Raw genomic sequence first — 17,205 nt, forward strand, 5'->3', positions numbered from 1 at the left:
ACCTTCCCTGCGCTCCTCGCGGAGGTTGTCACCAAAAGGCCATAAACCCGGCGCGGAGGCTGAGGCTGGGGCTGAGGCTGAGGCCGCGGGCGGGGGGACCCTCCCCGAGTCCCGCTCGCCCTCCCGGGAGCACCGGGCCCGCCTCTCCCACCTTCCCCAAAGCGAAGAGCCGGGAGACTCGGGTCCCACGCAGCGCGCAGCCCTGTCCTCCGGTCCCGCCTTTAGAGGGAGAGCGCGCGCGTCCCAAAGGGCTCCTTGGATGATGTGCGTCTGCTTCCCGCTCTGAGCGGGACCGACCCGGGGCAGACTCGGGCGCGGGCCTCCCTTCCAGGCAGGTGAGGGCCGAGGAACGCGGGCACCGGGTGGGCGATCCACGCTCGTAGGTGTGAATGCAGCCGCCCGAAGCGCCGCGGGCGAGGGCCGTGTCGGGACCAGGCGCAGCTCCGTGGAGGGCTGGGCCTTGGGGGGATGGAGACCGGCTCTGCCCGGGCACCTCGGGGCTGTGCGCGCTGCCCCCGGCGCATCAGGCCCCGGCGCAGGTGGGCTCCGCGGTGCGCTCCCGGCCTGGCGCACCTGCGGGATCCGGATGCGCTTGGCGAGCAGGGGGCCCGCGCGCGGGAGGTGGGGAGCGTCGTGGGCGGCCCGCAGCCCCTCGGGCCGTGGGACAGGGGCGAGTCCGGCCTCCGGCTCCTCCCACCTCCCGGACCTCCTCCGGCCGCTTTGATGGAGGCGCAAACATTTGGGAGAGGGCGGGGGTGTGGGCTGGCCGGGCGAGGGTGGACCTCCGCTTCCTTGAAACGGGCGCGCGGGAGCCCATTGTTGACCCGGCCGCCCCGGGCCTCCGGGCGGGTCTGATATGGCCGCGCGCAGCCAATGGGCAGCGGCCCCCGCACTTGAAAGGGCGCGCGGCCCAATCCGCCGCCCCCTCCGCGCAGCCCCGCGCTATTTATGGGGACGGGACGCCTTCTCTCCCGGAGCCCCGCTCTGGTCTCGCCGGAGGGAGTTCAAGTGGAACCCGCCCCGCCCCCAGCTCCGTCCTCCCCCACCCCCCCACCCCCTACCCCCCGTCTGTGCCGGGACCCGGGCGCCCTCGCGGGTCTGGGCCGAGGGCCCCTCTTCTCCGAGGAGCGGCGCCAAGTGGGGTGAAGGTGGCTCTGGGGTAGAGAGTCGGGCGTGGGGGGCGGGCGGCGGGAGGATGAGCTCCCCAGGCGCCGAGGGCGCGGGGAAGGGCCTGCAGCACCGCGTGGACCACCTGCTGAGCGCCGTGGAGAGCGAGCTGCAGGCGGGCAGCGAGAAGGGCGACCCCACGGAGCGCGAGCTGCGCGTGGGCCTGGAGGAGAGCGAGCTGTGGCTGCGCTTCAAGGAGCTCACCAACGAGATGATCGTGACCAAGAACGGCAGGTGGGGGGCTCGGCCTGGCCTGCGCCTGGCTCGGGGGCCGGGGCGCCCGGAAAGTTTCTTACTGTCCAACCAAAAAGTCCTGGGGCGGCCTTTCTGCTCATGTCCCCTCGAGCTGGGAGCGGACCGCGGCCACGGGCCATGGTCTCTGGGGCGTTATTCGCGGAGGGTTGGGGAGGAGGGCTCCTCGGAGGAGTCCCGGGCGCGCCAGCTGCGCCCCGCCCACTGCTGCCCGACGGGCTGGGCCGGGGACCTCCGCGCGCCGCCTCCCCAGGCTGGTGAGGTGGAGGCCGCCTGGGCCCCGGGCCGGGGGTGGGGGGGGGTCTGGGGACTTGGAAGTTCCCAAAGGGGCTCCTGTGCGCCCAGCGACGTCCGATGCCGGTCCCCAGTTCTCCGCCTGTGGTCCCACGGCCCGAGCTCCCCCGCTGCGCCCCTTCCGTTCCAGGCGCATGTTCCCGGTGCTGAAGGTGAGCGTGTCAGGCCTGGACCCCAACGCCATGTACTCGTTCCTGCTGGACTTCGTGGCGGCAGACGGCCACCGCTGGAAGTACGTGAACGGGGAGTGGGTGCCGGGCGGCAAGCCCGAGCCGCAGGCGCCCAGCTGCGTGTACATCCACCCCGACTCGCCCAACTTCGGGGCGCACTGGATGAAGGCGCCCGTGTCCTTCAGCAAGGTCAAGCTCACCAACAAGCTCAACGGCGGCGGCCAGGTGGGTGCGCCGGGCGGCTGGGTGCTGAGGAGCCACGGAGGGGGGCCAGAGGGCAGGGGCTGCGCCTTCTCCGGGGAACCCCTGAAGGGACCTGCTTGCGGGGAGGCGGCCCTGGAGAGGCTGCAGCCCCCCTAACCCTAACCCTGACCCCCTCAGGGAAGCCCTCAGTGTTGCCTCCAGTGACCCTATGGGGGGTCACAGCTCGACCTGGGGGACGCAGAGGGGCGCAGCCTAACCGGAGGTGGGCAGGTCTCAGGTGGGGGGCTGGGGCTCCCTGCGCCCCACTTCTTAGGGGCAGAGCAAACGCCTCCCTGGCGGGGAGTAGCCGCTTCAGAGGGGAGAGGCAGCACCGTCCTGAGCAAACCCGTGAACGCGTCCTTGCCAAGGGCTGGACCGGGGCTGTCCCCGCCTCGCGTGAGGCCTGCAGACCCGCTGGGCCTTGGCGTGGCGGGCGGGGAGGCCGTGGGCCGGATCCCCCAGGTCCCAGGCTGCCACCCGGCGCCCACGGGCTTTGCTGCCCTGTAGCCTCTGGCATTCCTTCCTCCTGGCCCGGGCCGCGCCTGAGGGGAGCCGCGGGAGGTTGGGGGGTCAGCGTGGGGTGCCTTCTCCACACACAGCAGGGCAGCCGGTGTCTGGGACCCTGCCTGGGACACGTCTCCACTCCCGTGTTTGTGTCCCCCCAGATCATGCTCAACTCCTTGCATAAGTATGAGCCTCGAATCCACATTGTGAGGGTGGGGGGCCCCCAGCGCATGATCACCAGCCACTGCTTCCCGGAGACGCAGTTCATCGCCGTGACGGCTTACCAGAACGAGGAGGTGAGGGCCTGGAGGGGGCTGAGGGGGCGGGGGGCCCCGTTCCCAGGCAGAGTCCCCGGAGGGGGGACGGCCAGTGTGATTAGTGAACCTCAGACCAAAGGCTAGCTAGTGCCTTTACAGGTAAGTGTGGGTTTCTTTTGTCACCAAATGACTTTTTATTTTTAAAATATGTTTTTATTGTTGATAGTCTTACAGATAGCGCCCACGCCCCCTCACCGCCCCCAGGTCTTCACCCGCTATTGCCGTGCCCATGGGCTGTGCATATGAGTGTGTAGGTTCTTCGGCTTCTCTCTTCCCGTCCCCGTCCCCCAACCCCACATGGAGGCGAACCCCACATCGAGGCAAACCCCACATGGAGGCAAACCCCACATGGAGGTGAACCCCACATCGAGGCAAACCCCACATCGGGGCAAACCCCACATGGAGGCAAACCCCACATGGGGGCAAACCCCACATCAGGGCAAACCCCATATCGGGACGAACCCCACATCGAGGCAAACCCCACACCAGGGCAAACCCCACATCGGGGCGAACCCCACATGGAGGCAAACCCCACATGGGGGCAAACCCCACATCGAGGCAAACCCCACATCGGGGCAAACCCCACATCGGGCAAACCCCACATCGGGGCAAACCCCACATCGGGCAAACCCCACATCGGGGCAAACCCCACATGGAGGCAAACCCCACATCGGGGCAAACCCCACATGGAGGCAAACCCCACATCGGGGCAAACCCCACATCAGGGCGAACCCCACATCGGGGCGTGCCAGTCCGCTCCACCCCCCCCACTTCGGTCTTGTTTGGCTGGTCAGTCCCTTTTGTTCACTGGGTCCCACAAATAAGTGAGGTCACGTGACATTTGTCGTCCTCACTTCTCAAACGATTCCCCATAACCATGGGACCGGGCGGAGGGGAGGAGAGTTTCCATAAGTCCTCGTCGCCCGGCGCCCTGTGGAAGTGTCTGAACCAGAGGCCCCCCAGGAAGCCGTGTGTCCAACGTTTAGGTAAAACCGGAGACGTCCTTCAGCAGGCTGGGGTGCGGCTCCTAGTCCGGAGTCTCCCTGAAAGGGGCCCACGTCCACCTGGGCGGGCGCCGGGTGCTGCCTAGGAAGAGGCGGAGCTGTGGGTGGGGGCCGCCGCCCTTTCCCGAGCGGCTAGGGTTCGAGCTCCGCGTGTGGGTTTATGCACAGAATGCTGCCAGCAGGAGGCCCGGTTTCTCGTGAATTCCACTTGAAAATCAGCCATTAAGAACTTTCCGTACACGCGCTATTCTTCTTTGTTTTTAATGTGTTTGTATTGATGTCAGAGGGGAAGGGAGAGGGAGGGAGGAACACCCATGATGAGACAGAACCACGGATTGGCTGCCTCCTGCACGCCCCTCACTGGGGATCGAGCCCGAAACCCGGGCCTGTGCCCCGATGGGGAGTCGAACTGTGACCTGGTACTTAGGTCAATGTCAACCCTGCGCCATGCGGGCCGGGCCACTGTGCTATTCCGTATGAAACGGTGCCATTCCCCAGCCACTGAGGCCCACCTAGGGAACTACCCACACAGGAGTCGGGTCATATTTGAAATCTCAGGGGTCCTCAAACTTTTTAAACAGGGGCCAGTTCCCTGTCCCTCAGACCGTGGGAGGGCCGGACTATAGTTTAAGAAAAAACTATGAACAAATTCCTATGCGCACTGCGGGCCCGGGACGCGTCGGCTGCTAAGCAGGACAGGCAGCGGCCCCCGGCGGGCCGGATCCATGTCCTCGGCGGGCCGCATGTGGCCCGCGGGCTGTCGTTTGAGGACGCCTGATTTAAACGGACTCGGCTGCCTCCCGTCTCTTGGTGCCGGTGAACCCTCGGGCTGTCATCGACCTACGAGGACTTGCGACTTCTTGTTTTTCAGATCACAGCTCTGAAAATTAAATACAACCCCTTCGCCAAGGCCTTCCTGGACGCGAAGGAGAGGTGAGCGGAGGCCCCGCCCGTGGGCAGAAGGACGAGCGTAGCTGTAACCGCGGTTCCCCGTGTCCCCTCTCTGACGCTGCAATGCGCTTTTTGGACAGAAGCGACCACAAGGACGTGATGGACGACCCCGCGGACGGCCAGCAGCCTGGGTTCTCCCAATGTACGGTTCGTGGCGCTCTGCCGGGAGCGGGAGCCGCAGCCGCCTGGTCTGCGTGCCGCGGGCGGCCCCTTGGCCTTGGACCTCCGCTCCCCCGGGGCCGTGGGCCTCGCCCGCCGTGGCACCTTCCAGGGAGGGAGGGCTGGGCGGAGGTTCCTGCCTCTCTCCTGGGCCCCAGGCGGCCCCGCCGGGCGGGACGGGCCCTGAGACCTGGGGGTGCTTGGCCTGTGTGCGGGCGGGAGCGAACCCGCTTTTGTGGTCACTCTGGGGTGGTTGGCGTGTTTGTTACCGAGAACGGCAGGGCCTCCGAGGAGCGACGCTTGGGAGCGAATGTGGCTTCTCCCTTAGAGGCGCCGGCTCTGGGAAAGGCCGGTTAACGATGCGCTGGTTTGGGGGAGACGGGCTGCTGGGGGCCAGTCGGCTGCTAGGCCAGGGGAGCCGAGCAGAGGGGGGCCGGTCTGATGGCGGCCGGAGGGAGAGCAGAGCAGCTGGTCTCGTCCCGCCCGGCGGGGAGGGCGGATGGCTGCACCTGGGGGAAGGCAGCGCTTGCTGGTCCTCAGGAGGCGGGTGAGCAGCCAGCACGCGCCCCACGCGCTCCCCACACGCTCCCCACGCGCCCCTTCCCTAAAGACCACCTGCTGGAGCGCCGGGCCTCCCGGAGGCGGCATGTGCTAGCTCCGGGAAGGGGCACGGGAAGGGGGCACGGGAAGGGGGCACGGGAAGGGGGCACGGGAAGGGGGCACGGGAAGGGGGCACGTGAAGGAGCACGTGAAGGGGGCACGTGAAGGGGGCACGTGAAGGGGGCACGTGAAGGAGCACGTGAAGGGGGCACGTGAAGGGGGCACGTGAAGGGGGCACGTGAAGGGGGCACGTGAAGGAGCACGTGAAGGGGGCACGGGAAGGGGGCACGGGAAGGGGGCACGTGAAGGAGCACGTGAAGGGGGCACGTGAAGGGGGCACGTGAAGGGGGCACGTGAAGGGGGCACGTGAAGGGGGCACGTGAAGGGGGCACGTGAAGGGGGCACGTGAAGGAGCACGTGAAGGGGGCACGTGAAGGGGACACGTGAAGGGGACACGTGAAGGGGGCACGTGAAGGGGGCCTGTGAAGGGTCACGTGAAGGGTCACGTGAAGGGGGCACGTGAAGGAGGCACGTGAAGAGAGCATGTGAAGGGGGCACGTGACCGGCTCACCTGAAGGCAGCGTGCCGGGCTCCTGCAGGTGCGGGCGGGCGGGCAGGCGGCGCCGGGCGGGGGGGGGGGGCCTCGTTGGCCGAAGGGGCGCTGCGGGCGGGGGCCGGGGCGCAGGTGCCGGGGGCGGCCTCTCTGGGGCAGAGACAGGCCCGGCCCTGACAGGAGCGGGACGCGGAGACGCTGGCTGCGGGGCTCTGGGGACGGTGCTCTGAGGGACGGGGCCAGCGGGAGACGGAGCCTGAACAAGAAAAGGGGTCCCACCCCCGCGAGGACGGGCTCCCCCGGGACTGCAGTGGCGGCAGCCGGGTGAGGGGACGCGGGGCCACCGCCCCTGCCGCCGTCTGGCCCCGGGTTGGTCGTGGCGTGTGCTTCGGGGTCAGCAGCGGGGCGCCGGGCGTCTGGAACCCCGGTCTGCGGGGCCTTGGGACAGAGCCGTGGCCATGAGCCCCCCGCGTGGCGGGACGCCCGGTCCGAGGACAAGGCCCCCCTGCGGGCTCTGCTGGCCTCCGGGACGGGGACGGAGGCCGATGCCAGCCACCAGCCTTCTTTCCTCACAGCAGGGGGGTGGCTGCTCCCCGGCACCAGCGCGCTGTGCCCCCCGGCCGCCCCGCACCCCCAGTTCGGAGGCCCCCTGTCGCTGCCCCCCACGCACGGCTGTGAGCCGTACCCCACCCTGAGGAGCCACCGGCCGGCGCCCTACCCCAGCCCCTACGCGCATCGGAACAGCTCCCCTAGTAAGTCGGGGCGCGCGGAGGGGCTGGGGGGCCGCTGCTGGGGAGGCATCAGCAGGGCCCAGAGGGGGGAGAGAACTCTCCAGAATGCACCCCAAGCCAGGCCTGCAGTGGTGAAGGGACCTCCATTCCCATCCTGGGCCGGGAGCTGCTGTCCCACCCCCACCCGCACCCCGACCCCCACCCCCACCCCGCGCCCCTCCAGCGCCCAGGCCCCGAGGTCTCAGTCTGCCCAGGGGTGTGGGTCGGCCGGCACAGCAGCCCCTGCTTGCTCAGAGCCCCGTGTTTGTCTGAGGATGGGGTCCCCGTCCCCACAGCCTGCCGCCGGCCCTCAGGTGCCCCCTTTTTGTGGCCACCGCCTCCCCAGCTCCGCGCTGTCCGCCGGGGAGGGGGGCTCCCCGGGAAGGAGGGGGGCGCAGGGGCCAGGTCCCCCCAGGCCGGGCCCGGGTGAGAAGGTCCGCCTTAAACCTCCCGGACCCACGGTGTCTGCCGCCCTCAGCTCTGAAGGAAAGTTGGGGGACAGGCAGGTGAGAGGGGCGCGGTTTTCACTTCCAAAGGAACGAGTCCTCAGTGGAGGGACAGACGACGGCAAAGCCTGGTTAGGGGGCGCGCTCAGTGCCAGGCAGGGCGAGCGCAGGGCACAGCCGCCCCTCGGGCAGAGCCCGCTGCACACACAGCAGCTCCAGCAGCTCCAGGGCCTCGCTGGGGCTCAGCGCGCTCCTAGCCTGCCCGCACCCCGGAGCCTGCCCACAGGAAGGGCTGGGGCGCCGTTCCACAGGGGAGCGCAGGCCCGTTCGGGGCTGGGGGCTGCGTCCTGGGGGGTGCGCTGCGCCTGTGGCCCTTGGAGGGCCCGCCAACCACCTCGCTCTCTCGCCCCCGCAGCCTATTCGGACACCTCGCCCGCCTGTGTGCCCATGCTCCAGCCCCATGACAGCTGGCCGGGCCTCGGGGTGCCCGCCCACCCCAGCGTGCTGCCCGTGAGCGCCGGCTCCGGCCCGCCTGCGGGCGCCAGGTAAGGTGGGCGCGGGAAACGGTGCGGTAAGGTGGGCGCGGGAAACGGTGCGGTAAGGTGGGCGCGGGAAACTGTGCGGTAAGGCGGGCACGGGAAACGGTGCGTCCGTCCGTCCGTCCGTCCGGGCCCCCGTGCCTGGCTGCGTGCCACGTCCACTCGCGGGCCTGGATGCCGCCCTGGGCCTGTGCGTGGGGTGGGACGTGTAGGCTGACCACTCGCCAGGGCTGTGCCAGGGTCCCAGGCCGCGCGCTGGCCGGGCTGCGGCGTGGGGGCGGGGCCTCCGCCAGAGGAAGGGGGGCCCGTGACGGCAGCCGCTGACACCCCAGCCCGGCTCCCGGAGGTAAAGGACACAGCCCCTGCCTCGGCCTGTCTCCACGGGGCGTTTGGGTCCGTGGGTAAATTTTTAAAAAAGGGTTAAACATTTCTCAGCTGCCAGTTCGGAGTCAATGGGAGGTGAATTTTTGAAGCGACGTTTCCAGAATCATCTCTGGCAGGAGCTAGTGAATTAAGGACGCACATTGGTTGGCCTTTCTGTAGACCAGTGGTCGGCAAACCGCGGCTCGCGAGCCACCTGCGGCTCTTTGGCCCCTTGAGTGTGGCTCTTCCACAAAATACCACGGCCTGGGCGAGTCTATTTTGAAGAAGTGGCGTTAGAAGGAGTTTAAGTGTAAAAAATGTGGCTCTCCAAAGAAATGTCAGTCGTTGTGCTGTTGATAGTTGGCTCTGTGGACGAAGGAGTTTGCCGACCACTGCGTAGGGAGAGAGGCAAAGCCGTTAGCCTGCACGCGGTCCCTGGTGAAGGAGGGGGCCGTCCGTGGTTAACTTAAAGCGACGCAGAAGGAGACGGGCTCCGACGCCCAGCGGGCCACGTTTCCTCGTCGGATTCTTACAATAAAAGCTGACGGTGCTAGAAGCCAGGTCCGTTTCCCGACGAGGAGACCGGTGCAGAGGCAGGACAGCACCGGGCGTGGGGCTCCCCCACCCCCCGGGCGGGTCTGTGGGCATCATCTCGACCGCCACGGCGATGCAGCGCATCGTAACGGAACCCCAAATGTGCCAGAGTCTTCGTGCTTCTTGCCCAGGAAATGGTGCCCCTATGATAAGATCTGAATTGCCTACAAGCCAGCCATCGTTCAAGGGCTTGAGGTCACTGACACACCCGCCTGTCAATGGGGTTGACCCCCGGTTACAAATGGGGTGCTGGCCGCGGGAACCCCTGAGGTCTCGGCACCGCCCTGTCCTCCCGGCAGCTCAGAGCCGCGTCCCTCTTCGCTGGGACCTGGGTGTCGCGGCACCTCCGACCCGGGCTTGTTGGCAAGTTCAAGTCCCCGTGAGCTACGGGCGGGCGTGGTGAACACAGCCCCGCTCTTGGTTCGTAGACGGAGGAGAAAGACATTTTTTTAAAAACGATTTTAGCCCTGGCTGGTGTGGTTCAGTGGATAGTGCCGGCCTGTAGTCTGAAGGGTCCTGGGTTCAGTGATGGTCAAGGGCACATGCCCGGTTGTGGCGCGACCCCTAAGCCCCTTCCTCTCTGCTGTGCTCAATGCTCCGGGGGCCGGCCCAGCTGTCTCGGCTCCAAGTGCAGGGCCTGGCGCCTGGTGGGGGCGCTCGGAGGGACACGTCCACAGGCCCGGGTTCTCGGGGTGTTGTCTCCCATCCCGAGAGTCCCTGGGTGGGGGAGCCACACAGATGGCCTCGTTAAGCACACCCTCAGACCTTGGGTTCCGTCCATCTGGGGGTCCTGGGCTCCTGTCCTGGAGTCTCCAGTAGCAAACCCTGCAGGGCTGGGCCCCGAGCCGCGTGTGTGCCAATGCCCTGCGGCCGGCTTCCCGGTGGCTCTCCCGGCCGACAGGTGTGACGCTGCCACGCGCCTCCACGGGTCTAACGTGGGAACTGCAGGCAGCAAGGCCGTGTCCCCGGTTCTCGGGAGCTGGGTTTGGGGGCCCCTCCTGCGCTGGTCTGGGCCTGGCTCGGGGTCTCTTGACGGTCCGGGCCCAGCGCTGGGTCCCTGACGGCGTGTCCTCCCTCCCCTTGCAGCCAGTACCCCGGCCTGTGGTCCGTGAGCAGCGGTGCCGGCACGCCGGGCGCTCAGCCGGCCGCGATGCCCAGCGGGCTGGGGGCCCCTTTCTTCCGGGGGCCCTCCCCGCACCCCGCAGCCCTCGGCCCCCCGGGCCCGGCCTCCTCCTCCTCCTCCTCGGGGTCCCCGCTGTATGACGGGGCCGCCGCGGCCCCGGACGTGCCCGACAGCCAGTACGACGCCTCGGCCCTGGCCTGCCTCCTAGCCTCGTGGACGCCCGCGTCGCCACCTTCCATGTGAGTGTGACCGCCCCCCCCGGCTTCAAGGACGCAGCGACTTCTTCGCTGTGGCCACGCCTGCTGAGTCCGCACGAGAAGGAAACGCCCGACCACGGACAGCGCCCCTCACCCACCGGGTCCAGGCGGGCGCGCGGCCCGGGTCACGTATGTGCTGCAGGGGAAGGACACGCAGGCGGCCTCGCCCACCAGGGTTCACGTGAAGGGGATTGCTGTGGTCCGGGATGCCTTTCCGGAAGCACATAGATGGCTCGGCGCTCCGACTGTGACGAGGGCCCGCCTGAACGCCCGCCCTCCCTCCCTCCCTCCCTCCCGGCTGTCGGGGCCCGGGGCACAGATGACGTCACAGTCGCCTGCCTGGTCTGCCCCCCGGGGGCGGGCGTGTGGGCCTGGGCAGCGATGGCGTGTCTTGTCAAACCTGCAGCTGTTCCCGCTTTCGTTGTGACACTGTAGCCAGAGACAATCAGCAGAAAGCCTTTCTGCGCAATAAAGGCATTCCGCACGCTGGCCTGGTGTGGTGCGCCCCGCCCTTCCCTCCCGGGGACACTGCTGGTCAGGGGGACGGTGCCGTGTGTCCCAAAGACACTCCGTCTGCTGCGTCCGTCTGCCGGGAGGAGGACAGAGGAGGGCGAACAGGTGCAGCCGAGGGTGGACCCCGGCCCAGGGCCAGCACACCAGGAGGTGGACACACAGTAGGTGCACAAAGTAAGACCAGCTGCACCGAGTCTGCACCAAGGGTGTCTCCCCGGGGTTCCCGCAGTGACAGCCCCCGTGCCGACGGGGCGCTTTCCCCACCCCGGGGCGCGTCCTTATTCTAATCTCGTTTGCTGCCACCTGCTTCCCGGAGGTTACAGGTGACCAGTCCACAGGGCCCGGGTGCGAGGCAGCGGTGTGGGGGCCCCTGGGGGTGTGGGGGCCCCTGGGGGTGTCCACGGTGACCAGGCTGTGCGTCCCCGTTGCCGTGTCACTGCCGGCTGTCCAGCCCTCGCCCCGGCCGCCTCCGCCCGCACCTGCCGTGTCCGGGACGCGGGTTCCTTGGCTCACGGAGCGCCCCCCGGGACGGAAGCGTGCGCCCTGCACTTCGGTAGCAGCGCCTCCCGCTCCCAGGCAGGCACCCTGCTGGTGGCGGGCCTGCCCACGTGGTGCCGGGACGGGTCTGACGGCTCTTCAGGGGCGGGGTGGCCAGGCCCGAAGCTGTGTGGCCACGGGCGTGGCGGGGAGGACGCTTTTGGATAAACGGCTGCCCGGGGAGGATCGGGAATAACCTGGCCCCGTGTAGGCGGTGGCTCCTGCCCGCGTAGGTGGGGTTGCTGTGGGGCGAGGGGCCCCTAGAGAAGGAGCGGGTGGGGGACAGTGCACCCTGCGATCCCACAGCACTGGGACCCCCGCGCTGAAAGCCCGTGTCCCCGTCACCCGGCCGCTGCGGGGAGGCGGGGCCAGGATTTCGTGAGCCTGGGGTTCCCCCAGCGCCACCCCTGCCCAGGCCTTCGGAGTAGGGGGAGCCTGGGTCCGGGTCCGAGGCCACGCGTGCTGCGGGCTGCGGGGAGACCGAGTCCCGGGCCCTCCCCCGGGACCTGGCGCTCTGCGTGGGGGACCGTTTCACACACAGAAGATGGCCGGGGCTTGACGTGCCGAGTTTCTGTAGGGCCCAGAGTTCATGGAATTCATTTTTTTTTTAAATATATTTTATTGATTGTTTACAGAGAGGAAGGGAGAGGGATAGAGAGCTAGAAACATCGATGAGAGAGAAACATCGATCAGCTGCCTCCTGCACACCTCCCACTGGGGATGAGCCCGCAACCCAGGTACATGCCCTTGACCGGAATCGAACCCGGGACCCTTCAGTCCGCAGGCCGACGCTCTATCCACTGATCCAAACCATGTAGGGTGACGTTCTTCTTCTTAAAAAAAAAATGGGTTCTGAAAACAGGAAGGAGAGAATGTTATATTACAGTGGTCGGCAAACTCATTAGTCCACAGAGCCAAATGTCAACAGCACAACGATTGACATTTCTTTGGAGAGCCACATTTTTTAAACTTACACTTCTTCTCACGCCACTTCTTCAAAATCGACTCGCCCGGGCCGTGGTATTTTGTGGAAGAGCCACCCTCAAGGGGCCCAAGAGCCGCAGGTGGCTCGCGAGCCGCGGTTTGCCGACCACTGCGCTATAACCACGGACATTCAGTGATGTGGATAGCAAACCCGTTAGAAAGCCACGGCACGAATAAAGCAACGCCAGCGAGGTGCCCGGTGGGGAAGCGCCTGAGCAGGGCGGGCGGGAAGCGTCCGTGGCGTGAGCGGAACGGCCCAGGCCCCCTGCACGGCTGCGTGTTCCTGACACAGACCTGCCTGGGGAGGCTCTTGGGGGGAGGCCCCCCCACCCCGCCCCGGCCCCGCCCGGTTGCTCTTCTTCCACTTGGAAGGGAAGGCTTATTGCTGACTCGGGTCTCCATGGGCTCAGGTGTGAAAACCTCTGGGCGTAACGGAAAGGCCCTCGTACAGGTCCCCACACGCCCCCCGTCAATCCCAGGAGGCGCTCACGCAGTGACCACGCCCGCTCCCCGCACCCGGAGGCTGCCACGTGGGTCCCGCTCAGCCATGCTCTTCGTATGGTGTCTTCTGAGGACGGAGTGAGGGAGGGCCTCCCTTCCGGCGGCTGCGGGCTACAGTTCCAGCTGCTAACCATGTTCTCCCCACATCGCCTGGAGGGTCACTGGCCCTACATGTATGTTTACTCTTTCCTGCAGGGGTGTGTGTGATTTTATTAACAGACACACACACCCGCTCCCTTCTTGAGTCTCTACTTTCTATTCTGCTCCATTGACCTGTTTCCTAACCTCCCAATGTCTCACTGCCGTAGCCTTATCATAATCCTTTTCCTTTTTAAAGGAGAGTTTATTGATTTTTAGAGAGAGAGGAAGGGAGATGGAGAGCAAAAAAACGTCTATGTGAGAGCATAACATCCATCAGCTGCCTCCTGCACGCCCCGTACTGGGGATCCAGCCTGCAACCCAGGCATGGGGGACCCCGGGCATGGGGGACCCCGGGCATGAGGGACCCCGGGCATGGGGGACCCCAGGCGTGGGGGACCCCGGGCTTTCTCTGAGGCTGCCACACTCGGGATGAGGGGGGCCGAGGCTTCTCTGGCTGCGGCCACACCTCCATCCAAGCTCTCTCTGTGTGCTCTGCACTTAGAGGGCGAGTGTGAGAAACGAAGGCCATTCCTCACCTCCGCAGGAGAATTTTCTCATCAGGAGGGACATTCTTGGCGGAGTGACTGACGAGGGAGGGAGGGCCGGGAAGCAGCAGGTGGTGTGTGCTCAGGGCAGGGGCACGGGGTGTTGAAGAAAGTGGCAGGTCCGCAGTCCCCCGGGGTTCGTTTGGACCCGGATAGCTCGCCACGCTGCCGTGACTGACGGCCGACGCCTTCGCTTGTCTCCTGTACGGCTACACCGGCACCCAAGGGACCCGTTCTAAACACGTCCTTTCACTTTAGGGTGAACTCCTGAGGAACGGGGACAGCCGCCAGCATAGACCCAAAGGACAGCATTCTGGGAAGCAGGACTGTGTCTGGATGGTTTGACGTCATTAGTCGATATTATTGACATGAGATGAAATAAACACACCGGTTATTGTAGAACTAGAAACAGCCTCGTTCTGTCTCCTCCAAAGAATCCGACCCGGCTGAGCGCGTTCCGAGGCGGGAAGGAATCACACTGGGAGAGCATGCGTTGTAAGCACTCGTCACATTTATTTATTACTATTTTTTAAAATATATTTTATTGATATTTCACAGAGAGGAAGGGAGAGGGAGAGAGAGCCAGAAACATCGATGAGAGAGAGACATCGATCAGCTGCCTCCCGCACACCTCCCACTGGGGATGTGCCCGCCACCAAGGTACATGCCCTTGACCGGAATCGAACCGGGGACCCCTCAGTCTGCAGGCCGATGCTCTATCCACTGAGCAACACCACTCAGGGCTCATACGAATTATTCATTGCAATGTTCAGTTGACTGTAGGTCACATAGTCCCAGAAATCAAGTTTCTTTGTGATACTCGGTCATACGCCCCAGTTTTTGGTCCGGAAGATGTGCCTGCTGCCATGTGTAAGTTCCCCGAGAAATGTCGGGCGCAATGACCCCGTCCTAGCACCCGGGTCCCCGCGCCTCACTTCCTTTCTGATCGGCGCCCTGGGATGAGTGTGCTCGTGTGTAGGTCCATCGCTTTATGATTATTTGCTCATGCGTTCTAGTTGGGTCAGAACCACTCTCTTTCCGTAGCAGAAAGCGTTCTCCCCTCGCCGACTCCTCACGTGCTGTGTTTTTCGGAGTTGTGCACCCCTCGCTCTCCGCCCAGCTCACGGACGGTGGGGTGGGCGCGGGTTCCCCGCCAGCGCGGACCTGGGGCGCGGGTGTGAATATTTTGCCCCAGATTAGGGCAGTGATGGGATTTTTAGAGAAAACATGGTGAGAGAGAGAGAGAGAGCTCCTTCGGGTGGAATTTTTGTTTGTTTAATTAAGTCTCATGCATCTTGGCTGGGAACGGGCGGGGTGGGGTGGACCAGGGATGTCAGGGAGGCGGGTGATGGATGACTCCTGCTGATTGCGGTCCCGACGGCGGGAACATTCCCTCCGCGTGAGGCAAACAGCCCCGTGTGTGTGCTCAGATGCCTGGCCGTCGGAAGGTAAACAGACGGCCCAGGGCGCCTGGGCAAACAGTGGCTCGGTGGCCAGGAAGGTGAGGGGTGCGGGGTGCGGGCTGACAGCCGCCCCTTGTCTGCCCCCTCGCTTGCCTCCTCGTTCCTGAGGCTTTTCCAGGCAAAAGGAAAACCTTGACTGGGAATCGACGGCATGAGGAGGTGGAGACGCGGAGAGAGGGAGATGAGCGAGTCCGGGGCGTGGAGGGAGGGCCCCCAGCACCCAGGGGCCACGCCTCTACTGTGTGGTTTTGGGGTCACGGGCAAGTGTGAGTGACATGTGAGAAGCCCTAGGATAAACGTGAGGCTGTGCACGCCTCGCCCTCCGTATTCACACGTCTCCGTGTCTGGGGGACGCAGCGGGGGCTGGGACTGTCCTTGCTGATCTGATCCCAAAGCGGATGGTCTATGGCCCTCGCCGTCCCTCTTCCCAGGAAGCACGGGGCCGACGCCGAATTCCCAGGAAGCTCCCGGCGTGCTAGGAGTTCGAGTACAGGGAAAGGGCCGGAATGGGCCCCGGGGCTCTCATCGGCTGATTTTTGAGACGGTGCCAAGGTCAGTCAAGGACGCACTCCTCAACCAGGGGCCCCGGGACAGATGGAGAGCCACATAAAACAAAATACAGACGCTGTCCTCGCGCCATCCGAGCATCAACTCGAGAGGGGTCACAGGTCCCGATGTAACAGGTAAAACGGCGATACTTTAAAAAGAAATCTTCGTGACCTTGAATTTGGCAAAAAAAAATTTCTTAAAGGGGCCACAAAGTATAAAAGCAAAAAAATAAATTTGGCTTCCTCGAAATAAAAAAATTAGCTCTTCAAACCACGCTGTTATAAAAATAAGACGCGTCACAGGCTGGGAGGAAATATGTGTCATGCATACATCCAACCTGTACATTTATATATTAATAACTCTCACCGCCAAATCATGAGAACAAACGACTCCCACCCCCAAAAGGGCAGGGGATTTGAACAGACACGCCACGAAGTAAGACACGTGGTTCACAAGTGAGAAAATGAAAATACGCTCGACATCATTATCGCGGAAATGCACCCTGAAACCGCATGGGGAACCCTGCGTGTCCGTTGCCACGGGTCCGTTCTGAGGCCTGACCACATACGTGTCGGCAAAGATTGGGGAACTCTCGCTGCCGGTAGCGACGTGACTGGCACGTCTTCTCGGGGACGTGTTGGAGCACGTGGCCCAGCCTCTCCGCGCCCAGACACTGACCGAGGGAGACGGGAATTTATCCCTCAGCCATGCTGGCCCGGGGACGTTCAGAGACTCATCCGTGACCCCCAACACCGGGAAACGGCCACGGCCCGGCAGCCGGGAATGGAGACGCAAGCTGCGGCAGCTACGTGCACAGCGGACGTCACCGCGTCCGAAGAGAGCCAACTGTTGCTACATTCCAACATGCCGTCATCTTTTATTTTTTTTTTAAATATATTTTATTGATTTTTCACAGAGAGGAAGGGAGAGGATAGAGAGTTAGAAACATCGATGAGAGAGAAACATCGATCAGCTGCCTCCTGCACACCTCCCACTGGGGATGTGCCCGCAACCAAGTTATGTGCCCTTGACCGGAATCGAACCTGGGACCCTTCAGTCCGCAGGCCGACGCTCTATCCACTGAGCCACACCGGTTCCGGCCATGCCGTCATCTTAAAATAGCCGTGCCGCGTCACGGAAGACAGACACTAGCACACGGTGTAATGTTATTGACGGCGTGTTACTCCGTGTGTACAGACTCACCGGAAACACAGATGTGGGACCACAGCCAGGCCTGTGTGGGAAGCTGGAGGGGAGCGAGGGTGAGAGAACGCCTGGACGCCATGGCGTGTCCCATGGACCACACGTCAGAACTCCCCTGATGGTATGACGTCATACGGGCACCTCATTATACGTTCGTACGCACCATGAAACGGTACACATCTAAGATGAAAAGGGCGTCTCAGGTGTGCCTGAGGGCTCGGCAGGTGGCAGTTTGGGTCAGGTGGGGGCGTGCACGGAGGCAGGGAGGCTGAGGTCTGGGTGAGGAACTGGGGTGACTGGGGTGACTGGGGTGACCGGGACGTGTGGGATGGCTATGGTGACCTAGCCATAGGGGCAGGCAGGTGAGTGGTTCTAGCTACACCGGCCGCACCGCGGTCCCACAAGACGGGGTGCCAGCCTGGGACTGCAGAGCCTTCTCAGGCGGGGCTCCCTGGGGGCGGGG

General features: G+C 64.8%; 1 protein-coding gene across 3 annotated transcripts; it reads left to right on the forward strand.

Moving 5' to 3' along the window:
* Positions 1–1,195: 1,195 nt before the first annotated feature.
* Positions 1,196–10,292, forward strand: TBXT (T-box transcription factor T; the record flags this gene model as incomplete). Of its 3 annotated transcripts, none has more annotated exons than XM_080664687.1 (8): positions 1,196–1,401; positions 1,844–2,108; positions 2,792–2,926; positions 4,823–4,884; positions 4,983–5,044; positions 6,790–6,966; positions 7,846–7,975; positions 10,013–10,292. In XM_080664687.1, 8 exons carry the CDS (start codon positions 1,196–1,198, stop codon positions 10,290–10,292), a joined length of 1,317 nt encoding a protein of 438 aa, XP_080520813.1. The 3 variants fall into 3 exon arrangements, with proteins under 3 accessions (XP_080520813.1, XP_080520814.1, XP_080520815.1); XM_080664688.1 differs by having other exon boundaries at positions 6,793–6,966; XM_080664689.1 differs by lacking the exon at positions 6,790–6,966.
* Positions 10,293–17,205: the final 6,913 nt, after the last annotated feature.

The sequence above is a fragment of the Plecotus auritus genome, assembly GCF_963455305.1.
Source record: "Plecotus auritus genome assembly, chromosome: 4".
NCBI classification, from domain to species: Eukaryota; Metazoa; Chordata; class Mammalia; order Chiroptera; family Vespertilionidae; genus Plecotus; species Plecotus auritus.